The 18276-nt window shown below is 43.4% G+C and overlaps 1 protein-coding gene across 2 annotated transcripts in view; it reads right to left on the reverse strand.

Annotated features, from left to right (window-relative positions):
• The window catches only part of PALM (paralemmin), a 90526-nt gene extending 72702 nt beyond the window's left edge, over positions 1–17824 (reverse strand). For both annotated transcript variants that reach the window (XM_063455578.1, XM_063455577.1), the window contains exon 1: positions 17730–17824. In XM_063455578.1, the coding sequence (XP_063311648.1) occupies positions 17730–17734 (5 nt within the window). In that variant the 5' untranslated portion in view covers positions 17735–17824. The remainder of the gene's footprint in view (positions 1–17729) is intronic.
• Positions 17825–18276: the final 452 nt, after the last annotated feature.

The raw sequence follows: 18276 nt of genomic DNA on the forward strand, positions 1-18276 counted from the left end.
ACATTTTAGTTGCATAAATTGTTATTAGCAAGTTACATGCAGTTTCTCTGAACAGCCCTTTAGCCACAATCATTCCCCTAAAATTAAAGTGTCCCCTATTATCCATTTGAAATGTTGTGAGGTATGTAAAAATCTATATAAATAATTAAATAGCATAACAAGAGGTGGAGATTTAGGGTGATCACTTTTTTTTAGGGTGTACTAAAGATCAGTCCCCTTTTACTTCCCATCCTGTGTAAAAATACCTGTTGGTAGTAATGAGTCAGGGGTTCCACAAGGTCAAAAGCCTATTTCCCCTAGTTACCTCAAAAAATCAACAGTCGGGGGCGGGGCCGGACTGGCATGGCGGACGGTCGCACATTGCAGGAGCTCCCTACCAATCTACTTTCCCAAGCGACTACCAGGGACTCCTGCCACACACTAAGTGACCCAAACATGGTTCCGCCTACCGTAGATGAAGGCAGGAGGGTTCCGATGTGGATTACCGGAATGCCGACCGCCGAAGTCCGGGTGCGGCCTGGCGGGGGCTTTGGGCGGGGGAGGCGGACGACCTCCCGTCCCTGGTCTCCCCTGCCGCCGAGATCACTCTAGGCTCTGCTTCCCCCCCACCGGACCGGGGGGGAATATCCCGGTCCAACATACAGACCCAGAGACTAGCCACGATCTACACACTGGCGACCTCCAGAATCGAAACGCTAGAGAAACAGTGCAGGGCACGTGGACGCTCGGCAAAGAGGAGGCTGAAACGGGATTCGAGGCCAGGCTGGAGGGATACTTTCATGAACTCTGGCGCAAACTGGAGGTACTGATAAACCGCCCAGCCCAAACCAACATGACAGCCAGCCTCCCACATAAGTGCCAGCCAGACACACGACACAGTAACAAGCAACCTACTATAAGACAAGCCCCAGCATGCCAGAGGGGTAAAACAAGCCTGAATAAGGCGACATCCCAGCCTTGGACCAAGCAACGAAGCCCGATTCCCAAACACCCAGCCGCATCCAGAGACCTGCCTGAGGGCCCAAAGCTACACACGCAGCGGCAGGGATGCGGCACTAAACTGCCCCGACATACCACCCAAAGCTTCCGTCGTTTACCGGAGGCCATCATAGTAGGCCGCCCACAATGCCTTCCCAGGTTGAAGGCCGCAGGGAGTGACACTCCGAAGCACCAACCACACCGCCGGAGGCCTGCCCGCCGCTGGCGGCGGCTGAACACCCTGGCCTCACATGGCGCCCGACCACGGGTCGACCCGGCCTCTATGAGCAACCGAGGCGGTGGAACGCAGGTGCAGGCCTTCATGGAGACCTGGGGCCGGAGGGCGACTACCATCAACCCGCTCCATGCCGCAGCCTTGAGGATCTCCCAAGACGAAGGTGCTATCTACCCCATACTACTGGACCGCGCTGGGGCCCTACCTAGTAGCGGTATAGGCTAAACCAGCCTCACGGACTGATAGTCCAGTTCATCAAACGCACTACCAATGACTTTTGGGGACCGGGCCCGATTGACAGGCACAAACTCCTCTTACTGGACTCAGTGGCGGATCCAGAGCCTGATCTCGGGAGGGGCACTTGTAGATTATTTAAATAAATAATCCAGACACAATAACCACTACAGTTCAGTGTAGTGGTTATTGTGCCAATAATGCCAAGACCCCTCCCAGAGTAAGTAGTCAAACTGTTTAAGAACTGTTTGACAACTTACCTGAGGTCCTCTGGGAAATGGGGCTGTAGTAGGGCAGATGAGCAGTGGTATGTGTGAGTGGTGCAATGTGTGAGGGGTGCAGTGTGTGTGTGTGTGAGGGGGACAGTGTATTAGCAGTGTGTGTGTGTGAAGGTTGCAGTGTGTACGTGAGGGCGGCAGTATATGTCAGGGGTGCAGTGTGTGTGTGGGTCAGTATGTGTGTGTGACAATTACAGTGTGTGTGTGTGTGTATTGCAGTGTATGTGTGGGGCAATGTGTTTATGGGGGGCAGTGTGTGTATGTGGGGGCAATGTGTGTGTATGGGGGGCAGTGTATGTGTATATGGGGGCAGTGTATATGGGGGCAATGTGTTTATGGGGGGCAGGGGCAATGTGTGTGTGTATGGGGGGCAGGGGCAATGTGTGTGTGTATGGGGGGCAATGTGTGTGTGTGTATGGGGGGGGCAGGGGCAATGTGTGTGTGTATGGGGGGCAGGGGCAATGTGTGTGTGTATGGGGGGCAATGTGTGTGTGTATGGGGGGGCAGGGGCAATGTGTGTGTGTATGGGGGGCAGGGGCAATGTGTGTGTGTATGGGGGGCAGGGGCAATGTGTGTGTGTATGGGGGGCAGGGGCAATGTGTGTGTGTATGGGGGGCAGGGGCAATGTGTGTGTGTATGGGGGGCAGGGGCAATGTGTGTGTGTATGGGGTGCAGGGGCAATAAGTGTGTATATGGGGTGCAGGGGCAGTGTGTGTATATGGGGTGCAGGGGCAATAAGTGTGTATATGGGGTGCAGGGGCAATGTGTGTGTGTATGGGGGCAGGGGCAATGTGTGTGTATGGGGGGCAGGGGCAATGTGTGTGTGTATGGGGGGCAATGTGTGTGTGTATGGGGGGGCAGGGGCAATGTGTGTATGGGGGCAGGGGCAATGTGTGTGTGTATGGGGGGCAGGGGCAATGTGTGTGTGTATGGGGGGCAGGGGCAATGTGTGTGTGTATGGGGGGCAATGTGTGTGTGTATGGGGGCAGGGGCAATGCGTGTGTATGGGGGGCAGGGGCAATGTGTGTGTGTATGGGGGGCAATGTGTGTGTGTATGGGGGCAGGGGCAATGTGTGTATGGGGGGCAGGGGCAATGTGTGTGTATGGGGGGCAGGGGCAATGTGTGTGTGTATGGGGGGCAATGTGTGTGTGTGTATGGGGGGGCAGGGGCAATGTGTGTGTGTATGGGGGGCAGGGGCAATGTGTGTGTGTATGGGGGGCAATGTGTGTGTGTATGGGGGGCAGGGGCAATATGTGTGTATGGGGGGCAGGGGCAATGTGTGTGTGTATGGGGGGCAGGGGCAATGTGTGTGTGTATGGGGGGCAGGGGCAATGTGTGTGTATATGGGGTGCAGGGGCAATGTGTGTGTATATGGGGTGCAGGGGCAATGTGTGTGTGTATGGGGGGCAGGGGCAATGTGTGTGTATGGGGGGCAGGGGCAATGTGTGTGTGTATGGGGGGCAATGTGTGTGTGTATGGGGGGGCAGGGGCAATGTGTGTGTGTATGGGGGGCAGGGGCAATGTGTATGTGTATGGGGGGCAATGTGTGTGTGTGTATGGGGGGCGGGGGCAATGTGTGTGTGTATGGGGGGCAATGTGTGTGTGTGTATGGGGGGCAGGGGCAATGTGTGTGTGTATGGGGGGCAGGGGCAATGTGTGTGTATATGGGGTGCAGGGGCAATGTGTGTGTGTATATGGGGTGCAGGGGCAATGTGTGTGTATGGGGGGCAGGGGCAATGTGTGTGTATGGGGGGCAGGGGCAATGTGTGTGTATATGGGGTGCAGGGGCAATGTGTGTGTGTATATGGGGTGCAGGGGCAATGTGTGTGTTTATGGGGGGCAGGGGCAATGTGTGTGTATGGGGGGCAGGGGCAATGTGTGTGTGTATGGGGGGCAATGTGTGTGTGTGTATGGGGGGGCAGGGGCAATGTGTGTGTGTATGGGGGCAGGGGCAATGTGTGTGTGTATGGGGGGCAGGGGCAATGTGTGTGTATGATAAGAAGGATAGGGGGGGGCTTTTTTTTTTTTAAATGTGTGTGTTTTTATTTTTTAAATTTAATTAAAATAAATATATACTTCATGTCCCCCCTCCCTTCTTACCTTTACTGGGAGGAGGGGGGACATTTCTTAGTCCCTGGTGGTCCAGTGGGGATTCCCTGGTGGTCCGGTGGTGGTGAGAAGAACTCTAGCCCGCGCTCCGGGGCTAGAGTTCACTCTCGAGAGATTTGGAGCGTTGCCGTGGTAACCGCGGCAACGCTCCAAATCTTGCGAGAGGAGGACCCGGAGGAGCTGCTGGTAACAGCTTCCGGGTCCTCTCTCCCTCCCCTGCCGGCTGTCAGTAATGTGCCTGCGGACCGGGGAGGGAGATCTCTGATCTCCCTCCCCGGTCCGCAGGCACAATGCAGGGCTGGCACTTGGACAATGCCAGCCCTGCGTTAGCCGGCAGGAGAGAATCTCGGGGGGGGGCAATTGCCCCGTTGCCCCCCCCCTGGATCCGCCACTGACTGGACTTCCACCATACTTCCCACACGGCTTAATGATGTCGTCCAAAGGTTGCATTTAGACAACATAGGAAATACCCATGAACCGTGCCCTACACCTAACTACCAGCCTACGCTGACAAACTACTGTTTTTCTATTTCTCTGTTTTATCGTTTGTGCCAACCACTTGCTTTGTTTTTATGTTAATGGTCAGGCCTAGCTAACAGAGTACTCACGTTAAAGATATTCTATAATATGCACAACGAATGCTAGCAAATAGTAATCAACCTGTTTAAGCTCACTCTAATGCTCCACAGTTTACCCCACATTTTCACAACCAGCAGTTAAATTACTGTTTAGTTCTAGCTTGAATTAACAATCAGTAGAATGTATCTATACCCTGTTATACGCATTGTCTCAGCACTGCTTTAATAGTCCTGCAATATACTCACAGACAGTCCTTTACTCTCCCTAACAAAAATGAGGCTGACAAATACTCAGAGATTATATAAACTGCGTTGTCTTTAACCCATCTTGTATGAAACCTTATCGTCTCCCCTTTCTTATTCTGTACCCTCATGATTTTCTGCCTCAATAAAAAAGAGATTGACAAAAAAAAATAAAAAATCAACAGTCTGTGGCCCAAAGGTGCCTGACCAGACTGACCGTGTATAGTATTCCAGTATTCATCTTACTACCCTCTCCTACTACAGGAAAAAAAAATATAAATATACAAATACCCAAGTACTGCTCCCACAAATCATCGTGACTGTGAAGAATTTGGATCAAATTAAATGAACGCAAAACATTTAAAACAACACTATTATTAATATCAGCATTATTATGTTCAAAGCATTAGTATGCCCCATAAAATAGTTTGTTTACACCTTTGCATTCACATGCACTGAAAATTAAATAAAATAGAGTTAAAGCTCTAAGTAAAATTAATTAATTAAAAAATAAAGTGTATTTTTTTCACACTACATAAAAACTAAACTTAAGGAATGTAAGATATAATGATGGGATGGATTCACTTCTAGCTACACTGCATGCTATTTTTTGTTTTTAAGGAACCCTTGGACAATGAAAAGCCATGTTGTCTAATTACTGTCCAGTCACGTCAGTCTTTGATAATATTTCCCTTTGAAAATGACCTCACATTTGTTTACAATTTGTTTGCACAATTACTTTCCAACTGAGATGCATAAATTGTACACCCTCACTCATTCGTCTGAAGTCCTGTACACCATTCACACTATTGGTAATCCCAAAGAGATATGATACAACATATGTAAAAATAGCATTTAGAGTGTTTAGAATAGCGTTGAGCTTTAACACACAATAACTAGGTATGGAACACATTATACTGATTCAGAAGTGGTATAAATGCCCCAAGAAGTGGTATTAATGTTAGTTGCCCAAAAGTGGATGCAATTTAGGATTTACACACACATGCATAATTTGATGTGGCTAATTAACCATATCAAATGTGTTAAATGCGAATAGCGGTAACATGACTGAACATTATTACTTATTACATTTAATAATAATATTATTCATATTCACACTTCCATAGCTAAGTCTTTATTTATGTACATTTCAAAATGACCCACCTATGTATACCTAATGTGTCTCTGGCAACAACATTGCATTTCAGTCCTTGATCCTGAACAGCATCCCACTAACCATCCTTGTAGTAAGGCAGACATATTCAGTTAGGGGGCATAGTCATTGAAATCCATTTAACAAGCATATATGACACCACACTCTGTGCACACACCATACTGACCTCTCCAGTGCTGCAGGGATTAAACAAGGAGGGGGCAAACTTTGATATCCCTGACATATGGCTCCCAGATGTGACCTGTTGGTGTGGGGGTCTTTCTAGCCTGAGCCCCCCACCTCTTGGTTTCCTATGGAATTCCATTGATGTGCAGAGTTTGATTGTCACAGTATATATAAGGAACCCATTAAAATGCAGAACGTTAGGGTCGTATTACCTGTGAGATATCCTAATGTGTAGGAGACAAATCAAGCCAGCTAGTATAGACTTTTCTTGTATACATATATAATGTTGGGAGAATGTGCCAAATCATTAAAAACTTGGTAGCAGAGCGTTTTGAATCTCATGTATTGGACATATATTTGTTATCAGGGTGATTTTATTGCAGATACATTCCAGCACCTAACATGTTTGGCGTTTACCTTCAAAGAGAGACACACGTGTTGGCTATTAGTTATGCTTGTTTTGAATTTGTTTCAAATACAAAGCTTTACTGGTACAATCTAACATTCAGTGAAAGCCCAAGATTCTCTATACACAATATACAGTGCATACAACATTATGGTTTCAAGATTTCTAGCAGGCAGGGAGCATATTGAGAAGATGGTGGTGCAAATCAAGAGAACGTTTAGTGGTTGTAAAGTTTCCTTAGCTTTGTTGGTTATTATTATTATTGCCATTTATATAGCGCCAACAGATTCCGTAGCGCTTTACAATATTATGAGACAGGGGGATGTAACTATAAATAGGACAATTACAAGAAAACAGGAACAATAGGTTGAAGAGGACCCTGCTCAAACGAGCTTAGAGTCTTAGAGTAAGTAACATTTTACTGCATATACACAAATTAAACTGTTACATGAAAGACCATAAAATGCATCCAGACCACTTCATCTCAATAATGTGGCCTAGGTGAAGTGTCCTTTAATTCAATGCTTTCCTATGAGAAGCATTTGATTGGATACGCATGTGGCATGCAACCGCATAGTTTATGAGGAGCATTGGATTGGAACATCAGCTAGAGTGCGATGCCTCATTGTGTGATGCTGAGTGGGTAGCAGCAAGAGGGAGTCTTGGCTCTGGAAAAAGGAAATTCCTTTTTAAAAAAAAGGAAAAAAAGGAAAGTCCTTTTAAAGGGACTCTCCAGGGAGGAGATTTTACTCACCTGGTTCCAGCGCCGGGAGCCTCGTGAAGCCGCGCCCCCTATTTCACCCCCCCGCGCCCCCAAAGCGTCATTGCTCCCTTGTGCGCATGCGCGGCTTTGTATTCATGCTGCCCTCTGAAGTGCTGAGCGCACTACCGCGCATGCGTGCGGTGTGCGCGGCCGCGAGCTGAGCTGAGTGACAGCTCAGCTCGCGGTCTTTGCCCGTCCCCCTCCTCCGCTGACAGGCTGGAGAGAGAAGGCGCGCACACAGTGCCTTCTCTCTCCTGAACACGTCAGACGTATTTTAATACGTCTGACGTGTACAGGGCCTTTTTAGGGCACTGCGTGATAGGAAGTCCCTCTAGTGGCCGTCTGAGTGACGGCCACTGGAGGTATTCCTATCAATCAATGTAAACACTGTATTTTCTCTGAAAATACAGTGTTTACATCAGATTGCCTGCAGGGAGCTATAGATAATTATAATATATAATAAATTAAGCTGTAGTTGTTCAGGTGACTATAATGTCCCTTTAACTAAACTTGAATGTGCATAGGGGAGGAGAGGGATTTAAATCCAATTATGGTTTATGGCACTATAGGGGAAGCAGCAGCTAGATTCCATGTGTAACTCCTCCCCTTATACCATTTAGCACCACATAGAACAGAATACTTTGATAAGTCTCACTGAAAGGGTTTCAGATGTTCTATTTAAAAACAGAAAAAAATAGTTGGTGCAAAAGATGTCTATAGTGTTGGTTTGACCCACATTGGCGTAGATCTGTGAAGGTTTTATTGGATCTTACATAAACCCTATTCTGTTCTCACACATGCATGACAATTCAAAGATGACATAACTAATAATAGGCTTCTTGGTCAAGATATGAACAAAAACATGTCTTTGCCAAACAGAAAAACCTGGAAGTGAGTTGACCTCTTTTTCCTTTTTGTCTTTCGAGACATGTCACAAATTCGTATCACAAATACTGTATTTTGCAAGTTAAATTATGATGTACCCCCTCATTATGATAATTTATGCATTATGTTATTTTTATAAATAATATCGATAGTTTCTATACCAAGGGGAAGTGTTAAAGAATTAAGTTGCTATGCTGTAAGGAAGTCCCAGATGCATGAAGGTAAGCCAGCGCCCAGGAACTCCTTCAACTTCATTCTTATGAAGCTGTTGTGGTGCCTCAACTGTTCTTTTGAAGGAGTTAAATGTCCTTATTTCATATCTGTAATGCAAAGAAACTATAAATAACATAATACTATTGTTGTACTATAGTGTTGTACTATATCTCATATGTCATTATTATTTAAGCTGCTAGCTATCATATTGCAGCGTGCTTGGCTGTACAAATATGCATGTTTGTATCTGTATATTATGACAATACCCTACGTTTTGTTTTATTGTACTTCACTGCATGTCACTACATTACAGCCACATACTTAAATATTATTTTCACTGCATGTTACTATAGCATTTTAATACGTACAATAGCACAGTAATTGTTGTATTACTCTGCATGCAATTAGATTTTGTGCCTGCTCTTATTGCTCTGCAGGTAGTTATGATATGAAATACCTATTTATTTATATAATGCATTAATCATTGTATTTTATTACATTATATTGTACTTCCCTTGTCACTGTGTTTTGATGTGTTATTCTATATCAGATTATAGCTAATGTTGCATACTTTAATCACTACATGTTGTTATTATAGCACTTATATAGCACACACACACACACACACACACACACATTTAATATGGTACATAAGTATAGTCTGTAGTGACAACAGTTTAATGTGTAAATATATAATGGTGCTGAACTTGTAGTTAATGTGTTTTTTTTTTATTTTTATATATATATATATATATATATATATATATAAAACACATTAACTACAAGTTCAGCACCATTCTATATTATAATTACCCTCTTCCTATTTATATGCTACAGTATAACAACATATTATTAAAGGAACACAATAGATTTAAGAACACAAACATGTAATCCTGACCCTATAGTGTTAAAACCTCCCTCTAGCCCCCTTGTCCCCCCTTGCCTACATATAGTAAAATCATACTTGTATTCAAGTCTGCAGCTGCTGCCTCTGCTCCTGATCTGCCTGCTTGCCTGACATCTTCAGAAGTGATTCTCTGAGCCAATCACAATGCTTTACCATAGAATTGGCTGAGACTGTCTAGTGAGCCAAGTCTGCTTTCTAGTTTCACTATCCTTTTATACATCCTGTGTCTGCCCCCATGTCACCTCACATATGTGCATTTTAGCAACACACACATAATCGGCATATTTCCCCTTTAAAAAAAAAAATATATATATATATATATAACATAACATGAAACCAAAGAGGAGTGCAGCACATCAATGAACAGTAACAACATGCAACATAAAACACATAATGCTGTGTAAAATCAACGTGTAATAAAGTAATTGAACTTCCCAATCGAGTAACAACCAGTGGGGCTTGTGTGTCTGAAACATCTTTCCTGCAACTGTCACTATTTTGTGGTAGTGGTGTATTACATCCAATTTTGGAAGTGCCTTTTAGAAATAAATTGGGATGGCCATACTTGGGGATCTCAATAGATCGTGGGCACTGATGAAGCAGTGGTAGGACTCATTTCTCTTGGAGACGCTTGGCTGATCTGACACAATTCTCTACCAGATCTTTGGATCTAGGGTATCTAGAACTGCTTGTTATATGCTAAAAAATCCCACTTTTATCACCATGTAGATTTGCACAAGCAATGATGGAGTCACCTGATAAATAATGTGATGAATAGTGGTGTATTTTAGTTTTGAACTGCCCTAGACATGACTAAACCAGGGCACACCCTAATCTAAATTTGCCCCACCCCTTCCTATCAAGGTCACACCTCTTCCTAATTAAGAACCAACCCCTCCCTCTTTAGACTCCACCTTTTCCTACTCCTTTTAAAGGGATACTATAGTGCCATGAAAACAAAGCTGTTTTCCTGGCACTATAGTTCCGTATAGAGCTCCCCTTCCTCATGCCTTCCCCCCTACTCAGCACTGAAGGGGTTAAAACTCTTTCAGTCATTTCCCTGAATCCAGCGCCAATGTCCCTAGGTGCTGGGTCAGGCTCCCTATAGGAAAGCATGGTATTAATTATTTCCTACAAGGATTTAGCAAACACTGGATGTCCAGCATCAGTTAGGCGATATTTGGTTGCCTTACCACCCGGAAGTCCCTCTAGTGGCTGTCTGGTAGAGAGCCAACTAGAGGTGGAGTTAACCCTTCAAGGTAATTATTGCAGTTTCTGAGACACAGACTCACTAAATTGACCCACACACATTCACCGACAGCCACACACTGGCAGATACACACTGACAGTCACACACTAAATGACAAACACACACACATTTACTGACACACTTATTCATTGACAGAAACACACACACTGACAGACACACGCTGATAGTAACACACTCAATGACAAACAGACTCTCACTGATTTGACAGACACTCACAAACATACACACTCACAGACACGCACACATACACTCGTAGACACACATACCCTCACACATTATTATTTTTATAATTTAACATTTTCTGTCCAGCCTTCCTACCTAGAGAGCTGGCTTGGGTCTGTTGTTGGGGGCCCATTGGTGCTGCTGTGAGGCGGGTGGCTGTATTGGCATCAGAGACAATGAGGGAGCTGTTGTGCTCCCTCGTGCCTTGTGGGCCGTCTACTGATGCCGGGAGCCGTAGTCACTTTATATTCCAGCTCTTGGCCTCAGCAAATGACTTGCAAAGGAGCAGGGTGATCACAACGCTCTCCACTGTCTGAGCCAATACAGCCGCCCACCGGGGGTCCATAAGGTGGCCAGAAGGTCAGCTCTTCCACCTGCCCCCCCATGACATGGGGAACACCGGGGATGTCCGAGTGGGCGTTTGGGCATTTTTTTCCGCCCCCTGGTTAGTGCCGCCCAAGGCAAATGCCTAGTTTGCCTTGGCGTACTACAGCTCTGGTGATGAACTGATTTATTGTCATGATCATTGGCCCAGCCCTTTATTGTCATGACTTCCAGTGAGCCAAGCTGTCTGCTTTCTAGTTTCACTATATTTTCCTACTACCTGTCTCTGCCCCCTTGTCCCCACACATCTATGTATATATGCAACACACATTTATCTACACATACTGTACAATAAACACTGTATGCTATTATACCCCAAAACATATTTGCCTACTACATTAAAAGCACAGCGTAATCATACAGCAAAACAATGACATAGTATCAGTGCTAGTCATAAAGTGTCAATAGTAGGGAATTAAAAATTAACCCAAGACAAATGTCGAATTTAAGCCAAAACAAGCAAATTGGTTAGTTGTGATCTTAGTTATTTTGGAATAATATGTCAAATTCAATTTGAATTCTTGACAATTCACATCAAATTCACAGTGAATAACCCTGATTATGTGGCTGATGTAATTTGATACAGTTGTTTGTTACAGTATTGTTAAGAAAATTGTACAATTCTGAAAAATATGATATACATATATATTAAACAAATATATATCATTGTATCAGTCTTAATATTAAAGGAATACTCTAAGCACCACCAATTTCAGATTAATGAAGAGTTTTGATATATGAGTTCTATGGATTGCAGTATAAAACTTACCAGGACAGGTTAATGTATCTTAACATGTATATCTTGGAGGAAAGACGGGACAGGGGGGATATGATAGAAAGATTTAAATACATAAAGGGAATCAACACAGTAAAGGAGGAGACTATATTTAAAAGAAGAAAAACCACCACATCACGATGACATAGTCTTAAATTAGAGGGGCAAAGGTTTAAAAATAATTTCAGGAAGTATACTTTACTAGTGGGCTCTTGGAATAGCTTTCCAGCTTAAGTGGTAGAGGTTAAAACAGTGATCCTTTAACCTTTCCTGATAAATTTTACCATGTAATTCATGAACCAGTTTAGTCACACACAGGAGACTAAAAAATGTAGACTAATTTCAGGAAGTGGGCATTGAGGTTGTGTGAGTCTAAACCATAGGAGGTGTGTCTATGGCTGCATAGACAAAGTGATTTAACTCCTAGATTGTAGAGAATTGAGCAATGAGACTGCAGGTGCATGATCTATACATCAAAACCACTTCAATAATCTAATGCTATTTTGGTGCTTTGAATATCCCTTTAAAGTTTTATTTGCAATGGATCTATCTCTGAGACACTTGATAATATAAACTCATTGAGCGACATCTCCCAGCTACTCTAAGCAAAGACACTCCAGATATGCTGTATGGTTGTGTTATAGCCAATATGGAAACACAAACGCTTAAAAACATCCTTAATAAAGACGACCTTAATTCAATAATTTTAATTAGGATGTAGTATGCTAGGTAAAACATGAGCTGTCTACTACAGAAAAGTAGTAAGTCTCAATCTAGTACATAAGGGCATCAGCACTGACCTAACACACCTCTTCCCAAACAGCCTACAAATCATGCACATCAGCAAGCACCATAAGCATAAAACAATTTATAGCCCATACTTGCTCAATTGACATTTAAACAAAAGAACCAGAGACATTGGGTCAAGGAGTCCTTGTATTAAAAAATGAATGCATAATATGAAGACATACTATGTGACCTTGAAAATTAGTCGAGGTGAACAATCATGACAAATTAGCTTCTCTGATATGTTAAGTGCAATTGATAACGCTTTGCTATGAAGTTTATTCACTATGCAGATTTGGTTTAGTAGTAGCACAACATTTTCAGAACCAGACGTGGTATTATAGCTCACAACATCTCCATAGCTACCAGTATATATTTGTGGTGACACGTAAGTGCTCACTTATGGTAGTATAAAAAGGCAATCACTCATGTATAATGTTTAGATCATCAGTCTTTATATAACCAAATACAGTACCATGTGTCATATTCAGATAAGAAATACATTGAACTATTCTGGGGCATAGAGCTACTGCAATCCAATCGCCATAGAAACCAATGGGAGGTCTTGCTTATTCCTCCCATTTTGGCTAATTTCTTCAAAATTGTTCCAGTTTTGCCACATCAATATGGCACCATACAACACCCATACACGAATCCCATAATAGCAATATGGTATTTCAGTTGTTTCCAACCATCAAATTCATTACCCATACATAATATATTGGGCGTATTGACCAAACCAAAAAGAGTTGAACTTAACAAGGGAGTTTAAGGTCATAGAAAAACAGGTAAGTTTGGAGATTTTTCCAGTCTGAATATAACTGCCTTGACAATTTCCTGTTTTCTGGTTTAGTGAACACCTCTATAGATTTTATCAAACCCCCAACCATCTTACATATCCAGGGCTCAACACCATTTTACATCCCTATAACTCTCATATTAACAAGGATTATTGTAGATGACAATGGTGGACAATGGCATAAAATAAACTAATAAGACATAAACAAAAGCATTGCCGAAGATTTGAACTGTTGTGTATGCAGTCATATTTTGGGGAAAAAAAAATTCTGTGTGGAGCTAAACAATTCTAAATGATAGAAAAGTGACCACATATTCCTACAGAAAATATATCCACATAAAACTGTTGGATCCACCAATGGTTTGGACCTCCACATCAAGCTGTGGGTCACAGAGAACACGATTTAGTAGGTAATTCAAAATCACTTAAAGGACCACTATAGGCACCCAGACCACTTCAGCTTAATGAAGTGGTCTGGGTGCAAGGTCCATTTAGGATTAACCCTTTCTCCTGTAAACATAGCAGTTTCAGAGAAACTGCTATGTTTACATATGGGTTAATACAGCCTCTAGTGGCTGTCTCATTGACAGCCGCTAGAGGCGCTTCCGCACTTCTCACTGTGATTTTCACAGCGAGAAGACGACAGCGTCCATAGGAAAGCATTGAGAATGATTTCCTGTGGACTGGCTGAATGCGCGTGGCTCCTGCCGCGCATGCGCATTTAGCCGATGACGGGAAAAGGAGGAGGAGAGTCCACAATGCCAAGGGAGCCCGGCGCTGGAAAAAAGGTAAGGGAATAACCCCTTCCTCACCCTAGAGCCCGGCGGGAGGGGGGCCCTGAGGGTGAGGGGGACTTAAGGACCCTATAGAGCCAGGAAAACGAGTATGTTTTCCTGGCACTATAGTGGTCCTTTAACAACTTCATATAATTAAGAAGAAGGATTAGTTGACATTGGCTGCCTCTTGCATTTTGCCTCAGAGTATGCAGTTTGAGCCTTGAGGGAGTAACCAACAACCTCCCAATTAGATTTACTTGATTTATCATGGCTTCTTGCCAGCCATTCAAACGCGTTTGGAGAGGTCTGATATCAGCCAGCATCTGGAGTATAAAACGCGTTTGGAGAGGTCTGATATCAGCCAGCATCTGGAGTATAAAACGCGTTTGGAGAGGTCTGATATCAGCCAGCATCTGGAGTATAAAGAGGACTGTTATTTGATATTTTTTTCAGCAGTACACATCTTTGCTAACTCGGGACGCCGAGCATTCAAATAAGGTCTGGACTTTAATATTTTCATTTTTTATGCGGCTGTTTTTTAGCTATTTTTCATAGACATATTTTCATATGCAAAAGTGATTGTTTCTTTTCTGTGATATATTTGTCTGCATTTTATCAATAAATGTATATTTTTTACTCAATTTGAGTGTATACATAAGGTCAGTTTCAAGACCTTTTGAGAGAGGGGTTTATTTTATTTTATGCATCTGCCGTTTATTATATAGGTTGTTAGGTTTCCTATCTATTTACCCCAATCTCCTTTATCTATATTGAATCAGCGCTCCACTACAAATCCTTTTTTACACAGCCATTCTACTCACTAGCTCTTGGATACCTGGCTGCGAGGATGGGATAAGCAACAAACTCAGGAATGTGTGGAGGAGGTAATTATCACATCAGTGATAGACCCAGGAGGTTAACTCTAAGGCCACACACCTGTCCGATTACAAAACCTTTTTAATATAAATGAACATCCGGGAAGAAGAAGACATCCAGGAGCCTCTCTACTTTCCCTTGCACCCGTTTCTTTCCCCGTCAGAACCTCTTAGGCCAACCAGGCCAGCACTTATTGCAATCTACTGCAAACCCTCAGAATCCCAAATGCCTTCCTTAACCTCAATAGTAAAATTGCATTCACATCCAAATGACCTCTTCCTTACTGGTCCATCTCAATCCAGCTGATCTAACCACATTACTTTTTCTATATCCCTTTACAAATAGCTCCCCACCAGGGTACCTATCACTCTGACCTCTACCTGTCCTTCCTCTAGCTGCCAATATAAATCGAGCTTGTTTGACCTGATTCCAATGTTCATGTTTTCATTGATGACTGCATGATCTCATCTACTTAAAGCTCCCTGACTACAGTTACTCTATAAGATATGTAAAACACACACCTCTGATTTAATTGATCTCAGCAAACATGAATGAGAATTCACACATATCTTTCAAACAAGCAAAATTAGTGTTAGCCATCAACTCTTTGAAGGTTCTAAGATACCAACCTGTATCCTGAAAGTTTGTTGGGTTTATTTGCTAAACAGTGAGCAGACAGAAACTTACAAAATAAGCGTCAGAATAGGCTCTTCTGAATAAGGGCTGAATTCTACAACTCACTTGTCAACCCCCGCTAAAATACACCTCTTTACTTTGCTACACATCGGGACGTAATGTTCACGTAACGTGATGCTACGCCGATATCGCAGGTGTGGTTAACTGGGGCCAGGTGAAGCTAAGCTGGTACCACATGGAACACTAAATTCATCTTCATCTACATTGAAGATGTTATATCATTAACTGCATCATATCACCCTGTACATGCTACCAGCTTATATCATCTTGCATGTTATTATATCATGTTATTATATTGTCTTGTATCTTAATATGTTTCTAATTATTACTTGTGTTATAAAACCCTAACTTAATCACATTGCTATGTATAACTATTGCATATCACTCTATTACTTTACATATTAATGTACGGGGCTACAATATGCTTGAACGTTCATGCAAGCACATTATCTTTAGATTGTAAGACCCTCATCATCTACTGTTACCGTATGTCATAAGTGTTTAATTTTATAGAATTAAATGTCTGTCTTGTTTACTTATTGTACAGCACTGCAGAATATGTTGACGCTATCTTAATAATTGTAATTAACCATGTTATAAACAGTTTATGATATAATAGCGTGCTATACAACACGTCATTATGACAATTATTCCTATTAGTGCTGTTCTCTCTATTTATGATTATTATTTCTTGGCTCTTAGTGCACTGTTGGCTTTTCTGACACTTTGGGAATTTAACCCGGTTAAGGAATGTGGTTGTGGATCTATATTGAGGCCACTCTCCCCATCCTCCCTCTTTGCTTCTGTTTTCTCTCTCTCTCTCTCTCTCTCTTTTTTTGCTATGCTATCTTTAATCTCTTCCTTGCCTTCCTGCCCCTAACACTCCTCCAGTCTCAAATGCTTCTTTTTTTTTTTTTTTTTTTTTTTTTTTTTTACCCACCCCCTTTTATTTTAAGCATTGGCACCTGGTAGCAATGCATTCAGTTTGCAACAGATTTCTCCTCTACAGAGCAGCACAGGTGGTGAGAGCGAGAGACACAGAGGGAGATACACACACACACACACATTCTGGCCATGCATAATGTTGCTTTGCATCATACATCAGTAGCCAGAGGTGACTCTAACAGTGCTAACAAGTGGCAAATAGCCAAATGTCATAAAAGGGGGGGCAGACAAATTTTAATCACTTTCCTCCCCTACCCCACCACAGACTAGAGAATACACAACACAGGGCACCTGGAGAATGAAAACACTCCCTTATCTGACAAAGATCCCATACCAAGGACACAAGGGGACTGGGCCAGCATGAGTGGGGGGTGGGGGGCATAGAAATGCAGGAGCTGCCTGCTGAGAGATACAGTGAAGAAGTGGAAAGATGCAGGGCAGCCAGAGGCGAGATAAGCAGAAACACAGGAGGAGTGGCTGAGCAGCAGGGATGAAGGGAGTAGATGTGATTACAGGAAGATCAGGAATTTGAGGACCCATTGCAGGGAACAAAAATGCATGTAGAGATAGGGAGAGGTGGGGGTGGTGCTGGAACACACAGGGAGAGATATGGGTTACAGACGGTTGGATGGCTTGGTCCTGGCAGTGGAGGGCTGGTGGATCATTGCAGTCATGCTTGGAGGGAGAGGTGTTGGATTACAGGGGTGCTACCCATGGGATGTGCAAGGGAATTTGGCAGAGCACTGGGGAGGCAGAGAGTAGGTGCAGAGTGATACTGCGAGGCGTGGTGCTACAGCCTGTGGTCAATGAGATGCAGTGAGTGTTCTAAGGTGATACAGGGAGAGGATGGAGAATTAGAATGTTAGCAGATATGGGGTTCCAAGTAACAAGAAACACAGGGTTCTACCACAAACGGGCGTGCAATTGCAAACAGGAGTAATAGTGAGAATAATAGTGAGAAATTGCAGCTATAGGCAATAAGGAGCAGTGTATTCAGGAAATGCAGGGGTAAAGCGATTTCTTGTACTCACTCCATGATGTAGATTCCTGCAACAGCTCAGGGTGATGTGCAGGCGGCAGAGCCCGATCTGGCCCTGTGTATGTGTGTTTGTGTGAATGTGACAGGAGGGAGGCACCGGCAGAAAAAGATTTCTCCGCACAACAAATATATGCATGCAGCGACCCTTGCTGGTAACTGGAGGAAATGCGCCTTCTGCATTTAATCTACATGCACGGGCTTTGCTGCAAATACAGTACAAGAAGCATCCTCACTCAGGCAGGAGGGAAGTTAGAAGGCAGTGGTACCCACTGATTCACTGCATATATAATATTGAATAATAAACATTAGAAATGCTACACAGAGATTCTGTAGTTAGTCAAATACAATGTCTAGTTTTCTAGACTGTAAGCTCCTTTGATCTAATGCCTCATCAACCTATTCAGGGCCAGCCCAAGACATTGTGCTGCCTGATCCAAGTACGAAATGCTGCCCCCCCCCCCCCCCCACCACCAAAAACAAAACACAAAAAAACAACAACATATATGCTTCTGCAATGGTAGTGTCTCTATGTGGGTGTG

Source organism: Pelobates fuscus, chromosome 5 (assembly GCF_036172605.1).
Source record: "Pelobates fuscus isolate aPelFus1 chromosome 5, aPelFus1.pri, whole genome shotgun sequence".
Classification (NCBI taxonomy): Eukaryota; Metazoa; Chordata; class Amphibia; order Anura; family Pelobatidae; genus Pelobates; species Pelobates fuscus.